Source organism: Lonchura striata, chromosome 1 (assembly GCF_046129695.1).
Source record: "Lonchura striata isolate bLonStr1 chromosome 1, bLonStr1.mat, whole genome shotgun sequence".
In the NCBI taxonomy this organism is placed as follows: Eukaryota; Metazoa; Chordata; class Aves; order Passeriformes; family Estrildidae; genus Lonchura; species Lonchura striata.
In genome coordinates, this window is record NC_134603.1 from 47,282,431 (window position 1) to 47,297,703 (window position 15,273).

Consider the following 15,273-nt stretch of genomic DNA (forward strand, 5'->3'; position numbering starts at 1 on the left):
TCACACATACCAATAAATTATTCCAATCCTGTTGAGTTTTTGACTTGACACACTTCAGTATTCTTAATGAAGGTGCTAACTGCATGACTAATGATGTATTTCTGCAGAAACCTCAGCTGATGGGGCTCATGCTCAAATCAAAACTACAAAACTACTCAAATTTTACTATTTTAGGTAACGTTTTTATGAGTCAAAGGCAACAAGTTACCTGGGAAAGTAAGACTGAACATATCTGCAAGCGTTTGCAGGATCAGGCTCTATTTTTATACAGCCTTTTATCAATGACAAAAGCTAATTTTAAAAATCGCCTCACTTAAGAGATGGCACTAAATATAATACAAGGAAGATTTACTTTATATTAGCCTTAAGGGTGTGTTAAAATACACAAAAATCTATCTTTTAAAAAGGATTAAGACATATTTAAATGGCACAGACATGAAATGCAGACCAACAACTCCAGTACAGATACTAATCATGTGAAATGAATAACCTTATAATATCACACATCTTAGATCATCTGACTTGTGTGTTTGTCTGCATATTCTACAACACAGCCCCAAGCTGAAAAAACACAGACAGACGGAGAAGAAAGAGATTCTTGTTTCCTGGTAAAGCTTCTTGCATTAAAGAACTGAATGCAGGGCAAAAGGCCCATTCAAAGATGTGTCACAAAACACTTCACCACAGACCTAGGAGCTTTGTTGTGAGAGGAGGAAGGGAAGAAAAAAAAGGATTTTGAACAATATTGACTAATGGGATTATGTATATACAACAGTTTCCCATTCACAACACCCTCCCAGGGAGCTGAACACAAGCTCAATTTTACCTGCGCCAGTAACAGTTACATCATTTTCTGACAGATATTAAGCCAACAGGGTACAGACCACAAAGCTGCTACCAAAAATACTTAATCTTCCAAGGAGGATATCAGACAGGCAATTAAAGTAACCGTAATCCTCCCCCAAATGTTGCGTTTTATCATCTGTAAATGTACATCCACAAATCTCTCTCCCTTTGCTTTAAGTAGGAGCCCATGAAACTTACACTTCTGTAGAGTATTTTTGGTAATTTAGAGCTTTCAAATTATATGTAATACAATACCTGGGTAAGTAATACACAGAAAATAGTATCCTGATGATAATGTAACAACACATGAATATAAACTGTTCAGCATCCCTTTTGAACTTGCTTGCATGCAAAATCTTTTCTGTATTCATATTAGAGAGAAGGGGTATAGAGAAAGAGACCCTAAGACTGAGTATTTCTTCCCATCTTTTTAATATGTGAATTAATTTTTCACCTAACCACAGCAAGCATATATTCTTTGAAGGTTTTTAAGAAAAAATAAAGAAAAAAAATGGAGAACAAATTCGGGAGTAGAACCACTGCATCCCTAGACAGGAAAAACAGTGTTCTGGAAACCAGAAAAACTTATTCATGCACCTCACAAAGCATAAATACAGCTATGAATACAGAATAAACATCCTTGATTGTACTAATAAGAACAAATATAATCTAGATACACAGCTATTGTTTGAAGAAAAGCACATCCAAAGACTTCACAGTGACAACTCCAGCCCCCTCCGTGCTCCGTCAGGCACCGCGCAGCCTTGCGGACCGTCAGGACAATGCCAGCAAGGAAAGGGATGGTCAAGCACTGTGATGGTCACCACCATGTGTCTGTGGTGAAGCTTTCCAGGGCAAGGAGACGTCAGGAGGCTGCAGCAGCAGGGAGGGGAGCAGCCATGGGGTGTGCAGCCAGTGCTGAGGGTCCCCCACAGGTGTTGCTGTGAGGCAGTGAGTAACACTACCAGGTAACTGGGATATTCGATCCTGACAGCAGGAAACCATCTCCACAAATTCAACACATAAAATGAGGGATGCAAATGCTAACAAAGCAGCACTCAGCTACCTGTGACAGAGCAACAAGGAGAACTCTTGAAGATTTCCTTTCCTGGCAGGATCTGCTAACTGCTATTTGGGTAACATGAGATTCATATGCCTTTATTCTTTGTTTTGAAGCAGCAGGACCTTAATAATCTGTCCAGTTATGGAACCAAAACCACACTTCTGTTGCTGTCTCTTCAACTGCCCGAGAACCCACAGCATTTTCCGTCCTTCCTGGTAGTCTCTGCAAAGGAAGGTTGAACAATGTGCCACTATATGAGGGCCATGGCCCCCACAGCAGCAGGAAAAAAAACAGATTATGCAAAACTTGCACTGTTTTGCTTCTGTCACCCTTTGCCTCCTCAGACCTGAACAATAATGAGCTTGTCTAGCATGGAGGAAAGGGTGAAATGGCTTTGTGCTTGGATGGGTCAGAACAGATAAATGCAGAGATGTGCTTGCCAAACCCAACTTGCATCTGGCTGGAATAAGGAAGAAACACAAAGGTATTTCTCACAAGGGTGAGAAGCTGCAGACAGCAGCGCCAAGAGAAGATCACAACCCTCCCCCTCTGTGCCTTGGTGTGGTTCCCCCCTGGCAAATCTCTGGAGAGATACAACATAAAGGCTCATTTGGTAGCTACTTACATAGAAGTCACAGGTAAAATTTTGCCTTATTGCTTGCACTGAAAGTGAAATCAGCTATACTTTGTATAAAAGTGGGACTGTTTATTTTCTTTTGCTAAAAAAGTGAAACCCCCTTGCCAGACCACATAAACAGAAACCACTACTTCCTCAGTCACTGGATGTTCACATCTAAAAAAAGCCCTGGACAAGGGTAAAACCATGCTGGGTATGACATCAGACCTCTTACATTGATCAAGCTCACAAACTGCCATCAACATATGATGGCAGTTTTGAAATTTTGAAATTTTGGTTTTCCTGTTTCGCCTTTTCCACTAAACAGACAGGAAATGTGTCTGTTAATGTGAACAACTGAATTTAAAAAATGTAATATCCATTTTTTCAGAATATATCACATTACAAAATTAAAATCTAGAGAGCCCACAACTGACCAGTAAAAAGAAAACAGAACCCTCCTCAAATCACCAGGGATGTGAATCAAGTTTTCACTATCATAACCCCTCTTCTTGGAAAGTGGATGTGAGGGTCAAGAGCCTCTCAAAAGATAGTTTCTTCTAACAGATGAAAATTACACAAAAACCAAAGCAAACAAACAACAAAACAAACAAACAAAAACCAGACAGGACCACGTTGAAATATTCCTGAGGAATCATACAAAAGAACTGCAACAACTGCAAGGTAAGTACCAGTTACACAAAAGTCTGTGCCACCCTTGACTGTTGCTATCACATTCATTTATTCGGTAAGATATTCAAGATATGAAATTGCTCCAAGGGTTGGAAATACTACCTCTGCACTTAAAATAGAAAAGACAGGCCTAATCCTGTTCTCATTTGTACCTGAGCAACCCTGCAATTAATTCAGAGCTTGGTCTTTTCCAGATCCTTGATCTTTGCAAACAGGCAGTGGCTTACAAGCGCTTTTTCACGCCAGCCTCTTTGCTCTCAGCCCATCCTCCTCAAGGGAGTAAATTCCAGTTACAACCCACACCCTTCTGCAGTGCCCTATTGCACTAAACAGGTCTTGGGCTTGAGGCTTAGCTCCTAAGGAATATGGAGGAGTAATGGCATTTTGTACAGCACTGAGCACAGCACCAGTACTGCACTGGGAAAAGCATCCTCGCTCCTGCTGCAATGCTACGTCTTCCAGGAGAAGGAAGCCTGCAAGCTCACAAACACACTGTGAGAAAATACACATTTCCATTCACATCATCTATTCAATCTTCCCACAGAGCGTGAGGGCAGCAACAGAAAATACTGCCTTGAAAGTGCCTGTTCAAGGGTGCTGGCAAATTCATACAATTTGTGGTTTTTATTTTTAAACACATCTGCTCAAAGTTGCTCCCTGATGCACCCTAGCACCATCTTTGACCTGAATAGCCTTACATTAATAATTAAACTAATGAACATACAAGAAATGAGTATTTCTAATAATCTCTCTAAAACAAACAGAAGCAAAAAGCCTGGGACAATGAAGTATGTTCTCAAAACAAATGTGTGCAGTCTCTTGCTACTTCCAAGGCTGCTCTTGAGTTCTGCAGTACCTGTAGTGGCTTCTAAAATACAAGCATATTTTATCTTGAGGCAAGTCATGCACATGGAAAAATAAGGATTTTCCAAATAAATCTCAAAGGCCACAGTGGAGGTACTTGACAGTGGCACTTTGTGTTCTGCTGTAAATAATTCTGCCTTTTTAAGCAACCACCTCTGAGCTGCCACTTCTTCTGTATTAGCTTATGCTAAAAAATGGGATTCTACAAAGCAGTGAACACCACCAATTAAAAATCAAACCCAGTTTTGCTTTTAGGAAAACAGCCTCATAAAATTAAGGATGGTTCCACAATACTGAAGACAGAGGGTTACGTGAACTGTTTTTAAAAATACAAACACAACCCTTTGTGCTTTAAAGGCCACACTTCCAAGTCTATTAATAGCAGACAGAGTTTTCCACACCTTTTTACATAACCTGATGCAGCACCTGCATGACACACCTACCTAAGCCATGAAACTGCACTTTGCACTGCAGCACCTGAAAGCTGTTTCGCCTCTCTTCCTATTATCCAAAAAACATTTCCATGTTTTCCAGTCAGAAACTGTATAATTCACTTAACTAAATTCAGGGAACTGCGGAGCGTGCTTGTAACTACCAAACCTCCTCAGCTGTGCCCACGTCCCCAGGTATCAAGATGGGTGTCTTAATGTTCAGGTAGCTGTCACCTAATGAGGACTTCACTCCTTGTTGTGCACATCCACCACGCCCCATGGACACGTGGGCAATACTTCTGTCACCCAGCATTTGTCTGGGTGTAGCTGATTGCAACCTTGACTGGAAACGGAGGAAATTCATCTCCTTTTATGTTGGATCTGTAGGTCCTAACAGAGGTGCAGAAGCAACAGGAAAATAAGTTTGACAGAACACAAAGAATGAAGTTGGTGAGTTAAAACCCCAGAAAGATATTTTCAAGACACATTTCAGACCAGAGCTGACACCTAGCTTCTGCTTTATGCTCCACCCTTCACACAGGCTGAGTACAGTGAGGTGAAGACTGCAGGTTCCTAGAACATGTCCTTGTGAACGGGGAGCAATGAGAGCTTTATGAACTGTAGGTATGGGCTGCACTCATGCAGATGCAAATGCATGCACATGATCCTAGCAGGCGTGAAGGCAAAGGGCCTTATGTGACATTCACCTCCTGGCTCCCCCTTTCTCCATCCCTACATGTGCTGGGGGTACTGCATGAAACCAGGCAACCCTCCAGATGCCACAGTGGTCCTCCCTCACTGCCAAAGGCATCCCACCTCCCTGGGACAGTGAGGCTCTGCTCTCTCCTCCTCCAGCACCATGCACCCAGGAAACTCAAATTCAGCAGCCCTCTTTCTGAAGCAGGCTGGCAAAGCTGTGCTGCTTGCACCCTTCTAAGGGCACGCTATGAGGCTGGGGGTAGAATCCAATTCTCTACTTACAGCTGCAGTGGGCAACAGACTGCTCCAGTGCTGTGAGTTATCTCTGTGAAAAGCAATGGTAATAATATCTGACCCTTCAATCATGATGAAACCTGTCAAAAAGGGAGAGAGCTCGGGGTCTCTTGCCTTCTCTCCCCTTTCTGGTATATGAACCTCTGTGTCATCCAACCTTGTTGGAGGGCTGGGACATCTCCCTGCATTTCCACCCATGGCAGACCTACCAGAAACAACGATGGTGGAAATGCCAGAGTCTTCCACATTTGTCCATTCAATTTCCTCACCGAGAGTTACTAACCCTGTTAGCCACCAGCAGTGGCTCTTTCTTTATCCTGGAATGGGAAAGGAAATGATGCCCCACAGAAGGGAGAAGATAGAGAGAAACCTGTCACCAGCATTCCCACACTACAGAAGACATAAGCAGCAAGGACAGCAATGGTGCCTATGGTTGGTACCTACTGAGGCTGAACCACCACCACATCCCAGTATCACTTCTCTGTCCCTTGTGTACACAAAAAATCTGCAGGTATGACCTGCACAGTCATGGGTGAAGCCACATACAGCAGACAGCATATGGATGGCAGAAAAAAACATCTTAATGCAAGCAGGCTGCTAACCCAGTAGCACTGATGAATTCTTGGATTCTTGGTGCCCAGCATTGTATCCTACCCAAAACCCAGAGAAAGGGAAAAGCAAGCTCAAGAGCTTCATCCCTGTTTGTTTCATACAGCTCAGTTCCAGCTACACGGTGCAGCAAGAAGTCATCATAATGTCACCTTACAGATTTTTCCTGTTACACAATAAGGGGATTTTTTTTTCAGGAAAATTTATGCTTCTTTTGAATGCCTTTACCTACAAACTCATGTGCCTATGTCTGATTTGCCTTGACAGCATGTAGATTTGAAAACTTAATCATATTTACCTTGGTAATATGATTATCTCTAGGAGCAGAAAATGCAATCCATTGTTGACTGAAAAATTATGATAAACTTCTCTAGCTTTCTATTTTTTAATCCCACCAATACTATAGAGTCAAATCCCTGATATTGCAGAGATTTACTTACTAGCAAAACATCATACACTGGTGCTTGATTTAACTGAGTAGTTTTGTATATAAGTAAACATACAGCCCATGCTTTTCAGGATCTCATCAGAGAGGACATACCTTCCTCTGTCATCCAAGATGAGCAGAAAACATATTTAATTTTGGTGAATGAATCTTTCCCCAAAACTCAATTTTACAAAATTGCAAGCCTGATCTATAACAACACACAGGAAAGTACCACTGCTTGCTAAGAATATGCAATTGTGCTTTATATTCATAGATAAGGTGAAAGGTTATTTTATTTTTTTTTAACACTTCTTCTACTGAAGAAGATAGTCTTTGTTCCACTTCTCACTTGCTTCTCAATTTTCCACAACAGAAATCCTTCCTTAGGTAAACACCCTGAAACACTGCTTCTAAAAGCAGTGCTGGCATTGAAATACATCATGAGAACAGAAAATACATTTAGCATTGATGACAGGAAAACAGTTGCTATGAACAAAGCACAGTATCCTTTTGTAAAAGAACCTCACAGTTTCTTAAATATGTATCCCCCTAAATCTGCATATTGCACACTGTAAAGCAAACTCCAAGAGTCCTAGAAGTTTCCCACTGGCACATCACATTTTCTCCAAATCCTATTACATTTTCTCCTGCTAAACGGTCTACCAGGCTCTGTATCCTACCCTTGCAGGAAAAAAAAAATCCCAAAAAACAAAAACAAACAAACCCCCCCCACCAAAAAAATAAAAAACAAAACAAAACAAAAAAACCCACAAAAACAACAACAAAAAAACCCACACTGCCACAAAACCCCCAAAACCCCTTCCCATGAAAACAAATGCCATTCCTTACATTTCTCAGCATGTTATTTGCAAACGACAGGCCAGCAAGCAGATACTCTCCATATGCCAAATTATGTCATTTCCATTTTCTAGAAAGAATACTTCTCACAGCAAACTGGCATGGGTTTTTTCAGTTGGGTTGTGAAAAGAGCCAGCTCTGTGTCTTGCTGCACCTGCTGTGTTGCTAAGTCTGGTATCTGGTGGCAGCCCCACAGCCATCCATAGCAATTCCAGGTCCAGAAAAGAGTTTGTCATAAAGGCTGAGTACACCCTCAGAGGTACTGGCAAATGTTCAGGGGTGAATTCTGTGGATATTTGCATATAGATTTCTGTAGACACCAGCTTGTCCCATTTGTAAATAGAATCTGCTTTCCCACACTTCCTAAGGGACAAGCTGGTGCCTACAGAAGTTTCAGTGTATCCAAGTCCCAACATATAAACCAAATTTCTGCATTTTTAGGTTAAATTATAAAGAGTAGCCTTTTCATTTGGGTAGTGGAGAACTTATACTACAAGAGTACTACAGCTGAAATCAGAGGGGAAAAAATTAAAAGAAAATAAATCAAGATTTTGTTCTTCTCATCTTTACCTTCCACCATAACTCACTGCACTACTACTGAGTCTCCAAACAGCCCACCTTATATTTACTTTTTTGAAACAAGGAAATCACAGAATTAGTAGAGGATTGGGGCTTTTTTATTTTTTTTTTCTTTTCAGAGAGCACACTTGGCAATCTCATATTTGTGTTTTAGGTGTTTTGAACTGTTCCAAGCTAAGCGGTATCTTCTGCCAGAAGAATTCTCAAAGTCATAATAATTGCAGACTAAAGCACACTTCATATTCAAAAGCTGTCATCAAACTATAATCTGTCATTATCCTATTTATCTACCACAGAACTATGTTTTTGTGATGGTCTGGAAGGCTAGTGACTCACACAGCTGCTACCAATCTTCACCATTTCAAGGTGCTTTCAACACTACTATGGTGCAGACGAAAGCTGTGTAGCAGGCTTCTAAGGAAAAGATCCAGTTTGGCTGCCTGTACAGGAGCTTTGCAGGTAAAGAAAAGGGTGAAAAGAAAGATCAAGTAGTGGAAATGCACCCACCACATAAGCAAACCTGCTGAAATTTGCTCCTTCTGCTCTCCTGACAGGGGTCACCACACACCAGCCAAGCACCTGCATGGTATAACCACAACACCTCCCATGGCAGGGCTGGACCTAGAAAGCTTTGAATTGGCAGCCAGTGAGGGCAAACAGGACTTTTTATGTGTAACCAGCTTAGGTTTCCTCTTAGGAGTTAATATACACCTACCCTGTATATATGTATATCCCTCTCACCTGTCCAGCTCTAAGGCTGCCTGACTCTGAAACCCCAAGAGTCCCGAGGCTCTAGCAGGCACAGCTGGCTCTCAATATCTGTCCCTCTGTGAAGCTCTCTAATTAATTCCCTAGTACTCATGAACACCATGTTCTGTCCCACTGTTCCACTCTTCAGAATTGACAGCAAAAGGGTTTTTTCCTTGTCTATGAATATTAACCTTTTTTATCTGACAGAGATGCTCACTAAATAGTATAATAAGAGCCTAAAATATGCCAGAGCAAATTTCTGCAAGATTAGTTTTTAAAAGTTTGTGTACTAAGGGAACAAGGGTGCTGCACCTATGGTGTCCATCCATGTGTGTGTCATCCTGATCCAATCACTTCTCAACCACTTGTCAGCTTCAGCTAACACCTGGAAGATGACCCCATTTCCACCACAAACATCTGTGCCCTGAGCAAGGGAAGCAGCTGGCAGAGACCAGTGGTGGTGAAAGCCAGTCCATGGACGTGGGGCTGGCCATGCTCAGCACAGCTCAGAGAGCCCAGCAGCATCAGTGAGTGCCCCTGCACAGCTCTTGGGGAGCGTGAGGACCCAGCCCCTCAGTGTGCTCGTGCTGAAGGACGTGGGTGCGCCCAGCGCTCCTTATGTCCTCCTTAGGGCTCATGGAGGACCTTGTGCACTATGTGCTACTTCTGAAACAGCCCTTATTACCTGAGTCTAAACCCTGCTGTTAAACATTCCCCCTTCAGGGAGGCACAGGAATTTAGCCTCCTGGAGTGGCAGCTGAAGTCAATAAGCATCCCATTCTTTAGAGCAGCACCTATCAGTGGCACAAGGTCACACACCTAAGAAAAGACTGCACTTCCCATTGACTACTCAGACTATTAAATCACTGTTTTTATGCTATGCTTGTATACATCATTCTGAAATTTAGTCTGCCCAAAGGGCTTTAGGTTCAGTGAATAGCAGAGTGTCCATCACATACTAAAGGGCTGATATGCTTCCAGCAGCTCACAAGCCACCTCCTGATGCTGGGATGACCCCACAGGGCAGAGAGTGCACCCAGCTCTTTGTTCTGCTCCCCTTTCAAGACTCTGCCTGTAAGATACTTGTTTCTGAGAGACACTTATTTTGTCTCTTACATGTTCAGTTTGGAGGCATTTTCTGCTGTGGGCTGAAACTGCACTGCCTGCCTGCCCAAGGCAATGGAGAACTGGATTCTGATCTCTCAGCCCTCCATCACAAATACTCAATGACAGGATTCAGCATCCTGGAGGCTTTCTCCAGCACTAACAACCCATTGAACTTTGCAAACCCTAAAAAAGTCAAGAAAGTCAACCATTCCAGCATCTCCCTTCATTGCATCTCTCCAGAAGATAAAGACTGAGGCCAAATGCAGCTCTGTCCTTTCTAATACATAGAAATAAATAAAATTTTCACAAGTTTTACTAACTGTAAATTAATTTTAGAATTAATCAGGAAATTGGATATACTGTTGGTCAGCAAATTCTGAAGAAAAATCTATTTGGACCATGATAATCTCAGTGCCCTTCTGAGTGGACCTCTCCTCAGTGATTACTCAGCAGATACTCTCTCCTTGCTTCACAGCACCTGCTGCTCCCAGAAGGAATTCTTCTGCCCATCTGCCTTCAAACCTGATGTAGTGACACTGACAAATGCAACTGTAAGCAACGTCTGAACTCCGAATCTAATCACCAATTTGCTTCCTTAGCAAAACAGAAAAAAATCCAAAATCAAACAACACAAAGAAGAGCATATGCTTGTTTCTAAACACTCAGTGTTTAGAAACTTCACATATGGAAACAGCAATACTTTTCCCAAAGAAAACTATGGCAAGAAGAATTCTAGGATACACAAAACCAGGTACATGGACCATCCCCTAATCCACAGGATGTGCAATTATCTTAAACCAGCGTTGCTGAAACTTGGTTTCACAGAGCTCCTCACTAATTTCAGATTATTCTATTAAAATTAATTATAATTTCACATGAAAGAAACCCTGGCCCTAGCTTCTAATAAACTAATGTCCTTGTCCACCTATTCCCCACAAATTGAAACAAACTCCTGCAGGAAGACAGGAGCCTTTGGCGCCAACCAGTCAACTTCTGAACAAGCCTATTTTTTGCCATTTACATATAATTACATACTACCCTCCAAGCAGCTAGAAGCTCCATGCTTCTTTTTTGTATTGTTTGTTTCTTGTGAATATACATAGAGCACAAACCCAAACCACATTAATGATAACCTTGTTAAATATAAACTAGTATGCAATTAGACAAACTGCTAACACAAACAAAAAAGCCAGGGAACTCTGATTATATGTTCACAATGGTTTCTGAAAGCCAAATAAAAATAACCAAATAAGCCAAGTAAGAAGGCAACCTGTGTTTCCTGATACTGTAACAGAAAAAAGTTTCATGTTATAACTTAGTGTCTCAGCACAGAGGACTAGTCTGTCAAACAGCTCCTCACACTCAATTTCAAGCTCACTCACTGCAAGGAGAGCAGAAGGGTGGGAAGAAAGGCAGCCGGTGCACACGTGAACTACCGAAAAAATCTGATTTTCCTCTCTGCATCATCCTTCAGATGAGCTAATGCCTGTCCCTGGCCAGGTGCTGTGACTTTCACCCTGTCATCCTGAGAAGGGCTGGCTGTGTGTTGGGGATTTGGCTCCTTCCTCTCCATTAAGAGAGCAGCAGCAGAAGGGCTGCTTGAACCCTCTGTTCTTGGGCTTGTGCCAGCCCGGTGCATACTTGTGATTTAACTTCTGTGCAGCCAAGGGTGAAGCCAGCAGAGCTCCTACCACACCTTTTCATTAAGAAGATGAGCCACTTACATTCTGTGCGACCTCCATGGGTCTGCAGCTGCCTGGTGTTTGAAAAGATATCTCTTTTCCAGAACAGAAACGGATCTACTGAAGGCAAAGTCTGCTCCGGACTGCACACATGCAGTATTATCACAACAGCCAGCAAAGGCAGGGGACACTTCCCAGAGCTCTCCCGCACCAGGGCCAGCCTTAAGTGAGTGCTACAATGGAGAGCCTCATACTTGTCAGTGGAGTAATACAAAGTCCCCACCACAACTGAATCTAGCTCTCGACAAAACAAAACAGCATGAGAAAACCAGCATTGTCCTTGCAGCCTGCATCACACGAAAATATACAGCACAAATGACAGCCACTACAGGACTGCAGGAGCATCCTGGAAAGGTTTCCTTAGGTGACTTCCCTTGCCATGGACTGGGGCTATCCACTCAATTTGTTTGCATGCTAGCAGTGCAGATGAACTTGCAAGACTCTGGATTTCTAGGTTGTAAACAAGAATAGTAATAACCTTTCCCTCTTAAACTCCACTCTGTTCTCATGTAATAAAAAAAACCCCAAATGAACAAACAGGAAAAAAAAACGCAACAGGTTGTGGAAGGAAATGTTCAGGAAGTGGCAAAAAGGAGCAAGGGGAAAAAATGACTGGAAGAGAAAGGGCTAAGTGAAGTGATATGGGTAAGATCTAAGCATCTTTCCCAGAACCAGGCACAGGATCAAAGCATGAAGGAAACAAAAACCAAGGATGATCCCTGGGAATAAAGAAAAGTAGTACTAGAATCCTGCATCAATAATAAACTCACTAAGTAGAAGGTCAAGAAGAACCCAGTCCCTTGAATGCTAAGTTCAAGAGCAGAAAAGCAATTCCTAAATCATAGTCTGCGGGTCACTTCTCCTCCACAAGGCTGTGGGCAGAATCACATCACAGACTGAAATGCACGAGTGTTAGTGTGTGTGTGACACAGCTGTGCAGTTGATCCACTGAGCAATTAGAGGGTTATCACTGCAGAAAATGTTTTGAGAGACACATGACTAGGAGAAGAAGGGTGATAACTCACCAGCAGGCATGCTACTTGGGGAGGTGGGGCTCCCTCCAGCACAGCACCTGAAAAGGGGCTCAAAAACACCACCAACACAAACCAGATGGAAGAAGGGAAAAAAAAAAAAAAACAACCAACAGTGGGGCATGCAGCTAAGATAACTTTCGCCTGGAATACTTCCTATTTCTCCAAGCTGGTTGGTTTTGAAAAGGACTTTTCTACAGCGATCTATGCTCAATTACCCTTACAAACCCTTGCAATAACATGTGACTCAAAGTCTACCTATTTGTCCAAGGGAGAAACAAGGAGGAGTGTGGCAAATGGGGAATGTGGGAGTGGCTGCTGATGTGGGCTTGGGGAGCACAGTCATTTCCTCCAGCTTCTTACCCCCTCCGTCTTTGGTATCTGAGTATGTTGTTGAGGAAGTGAAGGAAGGTGATTTTGTATCCACAGGCATTCACACATTTTTACATGATTGCACCTTCTTAGCCAGAAGCCTCAGCTTGAGAGCTGAAGCAGGTGAGGTTGTTCCTTTGGGAATTAAAAGGCAAAAGAGTACCCGGCGGCAAGAAACGACCCAGAGGAACAAAGTGCTTGGAGATAAAGAGCTTATTTAGGGTGGTAGCGAGACGCTGCTTAAACCATGCGCTCACACCGTAATCAGTGGATTTCGATGCAAAGATTTCCTTCCCTCTCGCGGGCTACCAGATCTGGCTAGCAGCTCACTTGACTCAGAGCCGGTTCCCAGTCTGCTGTCTATAGGACAGGCAGCACGGCGGGCGGAATCCACCGCCAGTCGGGAGAGCGGGGTGACAGCCGCTGCGCAGCTGGGCTGGGCTGCGGCGGGGCACGGCGGCCGTGCAGCCGCACGCCCGCACTGCTGAGCGGGAGAGAAACTTTCAGCCACTCGCGCTCAGAGAGCGACCGGCTGCTGCCGCCCGGGAGGCTCGGGCACCTCCGCTGACCTCCCCCTGCACGCTCGCACATCCCTGCCGCTGCTCCCCCGGCCGGACGGCAGCGCAGCCGGCCCGCGGAGGGAGGCTCCCGCCCCGCGGCTTCCCCCGGCCGCCCGGCGGCCGTGCCCGCCCTTACCGAGCCCATCGCCATCCTGCGCATCCCTCATCCCCGCACGCCGAGCATCCCTCATCCCCGCGGCGCTGCTTACCGGGACCGCTGCAGCTCGAAGGCGGCGGCGGGGCCGGGCTGCCCCAGCTCTCCGCTGCCGCCGATGCTGCCCTGGGGGCTGGTGCGGCCGAAGGGCGCCGGCAGCACCCCCGCCGTGAAGGAGTTGAGGCGGCCGCGGCTGCCCGCCGCCGCGGCACCCAGGAAGACGGCGGGCGGCACCTGCACCGCGGCGAAGGCATCCTCCTCCTCCTCGTCTTCCTCCTCCTCTGGGGGCTCGGCGGGCGCCGCCGGGGGGCTGCCCAGCCGCGGCGGCGGCTGCGCCTGGCGGGGCCGGGCGGCGGGGCCGTCGTTGCCCGGCGGCGGGGGCCGCCCGTCGAGGGAGATGCTGGTGAGGAAGGAGAGCGCGGCCTGCCTGCGGCGGGGGTCGCTGCGCGCCGGCGGCGGCGGCTGCGGCGGCCCCGGCGGCGGCTGCGGCGCTTTCCTGGGGCAGGGCTCCGCCGGCGGCGGCAGGGGCCCGGCGGCGGGACTGCCAGGGCTGGCGGCGGTGGCGGCCGCCGCCATTGTCGGCCGGCTCCCCCTCCCCTCGCCGCTGGCCGGGCGCTGCCTCTCGCTGCCGGCCCGTCAGGCGGGCGGGCGGCGGGGCATGGGCGCCGCGGTCCCCGCGGGGTGCATGGGGGTGTCGAGGGGTGCGCTCCGCCCGGCCGCGCCGCGCTGCCCCGGGCCCCTGCCGCCCGCCCGCTCCGTATTTATAGGTGCAGCCGCCGCGCCGCCGAGCGCCCTGTGCAATAACACGGCAATCACGTGTGGGAAACGGGGCGCTGGAGGAAAACAAAAGCCCGGCCAGCAGCCCGGAGGAGGAGGGAGAAGGGTGGGTCTCGGCGAGCTCCCTCCTTTCAACCTCTCTCTCTTTTTTTTTTTTTTTTTTTTTTTTTTTCCCCTTTCACCCCCTTCCCTCCTCCTCCTCCTCCTCCTCCTCTTTTTCCCTTCCTGGATGCGTGGGGGCGGGCGGGAGCCGGGGAAGGTGGAGTCTATGCCCGTAGTACTCGGCACATGGCTCTCGGAGCCCGGCACAGACCGCCCCGGACCCACGGCTGCTGCTCGGGTTGGCCCGGCTCGTCTGAGGCACCGGGAGCAGCACTGGGAGCGGCACCGGGATGCAGCCGTGCCGTGCCAAGCGGCCCTGGCGCTGCCCGCTGGTTTTCCCGGGTGGGGGCTGGTGCCCGGCGCAGGCGCTGGTAGTGCCCGATGGGCACGGAGGACGGTCGGGGACGGGGAGCGGCCCTTGGGGATGCGCTTGAATGCCGACGGTGCGTTCTGCGATGCGGCAAGCCTGGGCTGTCCCGGTCCCTACTGCCCTTGCTGCAGTCTGAGGCGTGCGTCTGCCTCTGTGTGTGCAAGTAACATCTCACGGGTACCCTGAAACATTAAACCAACCTCCTCCCCAGCCTTTCCGTCAACTCCGTCCCCAACCTTCCCTCTCTCCTGCACCAGAGAAAGCACGTTTGCTTTGTTCTTTCCCAAAAGGACATATAGCACAAGCCCCAAATATCTGTATTCGTGTCC

General features: G+C 46.4%; 1 protein-coding gene across 1 annotated transcript in view; it reads right to left on the bottom strand.

The window, feature by feature from the left end:
* The window catches only part of CABLES1 (Cdk5 and Abl enzyme substrate 1), a 71,911-nt gene extending 57,355 nt beyond the window's left edge, over nucleotides 1-14,556 (bottom strand). The window contains exon 1 of the mRNA XM_021551555.3: nucleotides 13,751-14,556. Within this exon, the coding sequence (XP_021407230.1) occupies nucleotides 13,751-14,271 (521 nt within the window). The 5' untranslated portion in view covers nucleotides 14,272-14,556. The remainder of the gene's footprint in view (nucleotides 1-13,750) is intronic.
* Between the last annotated feature and the right edge of the window lie 717 nt (nucleotides 14,557-15,273).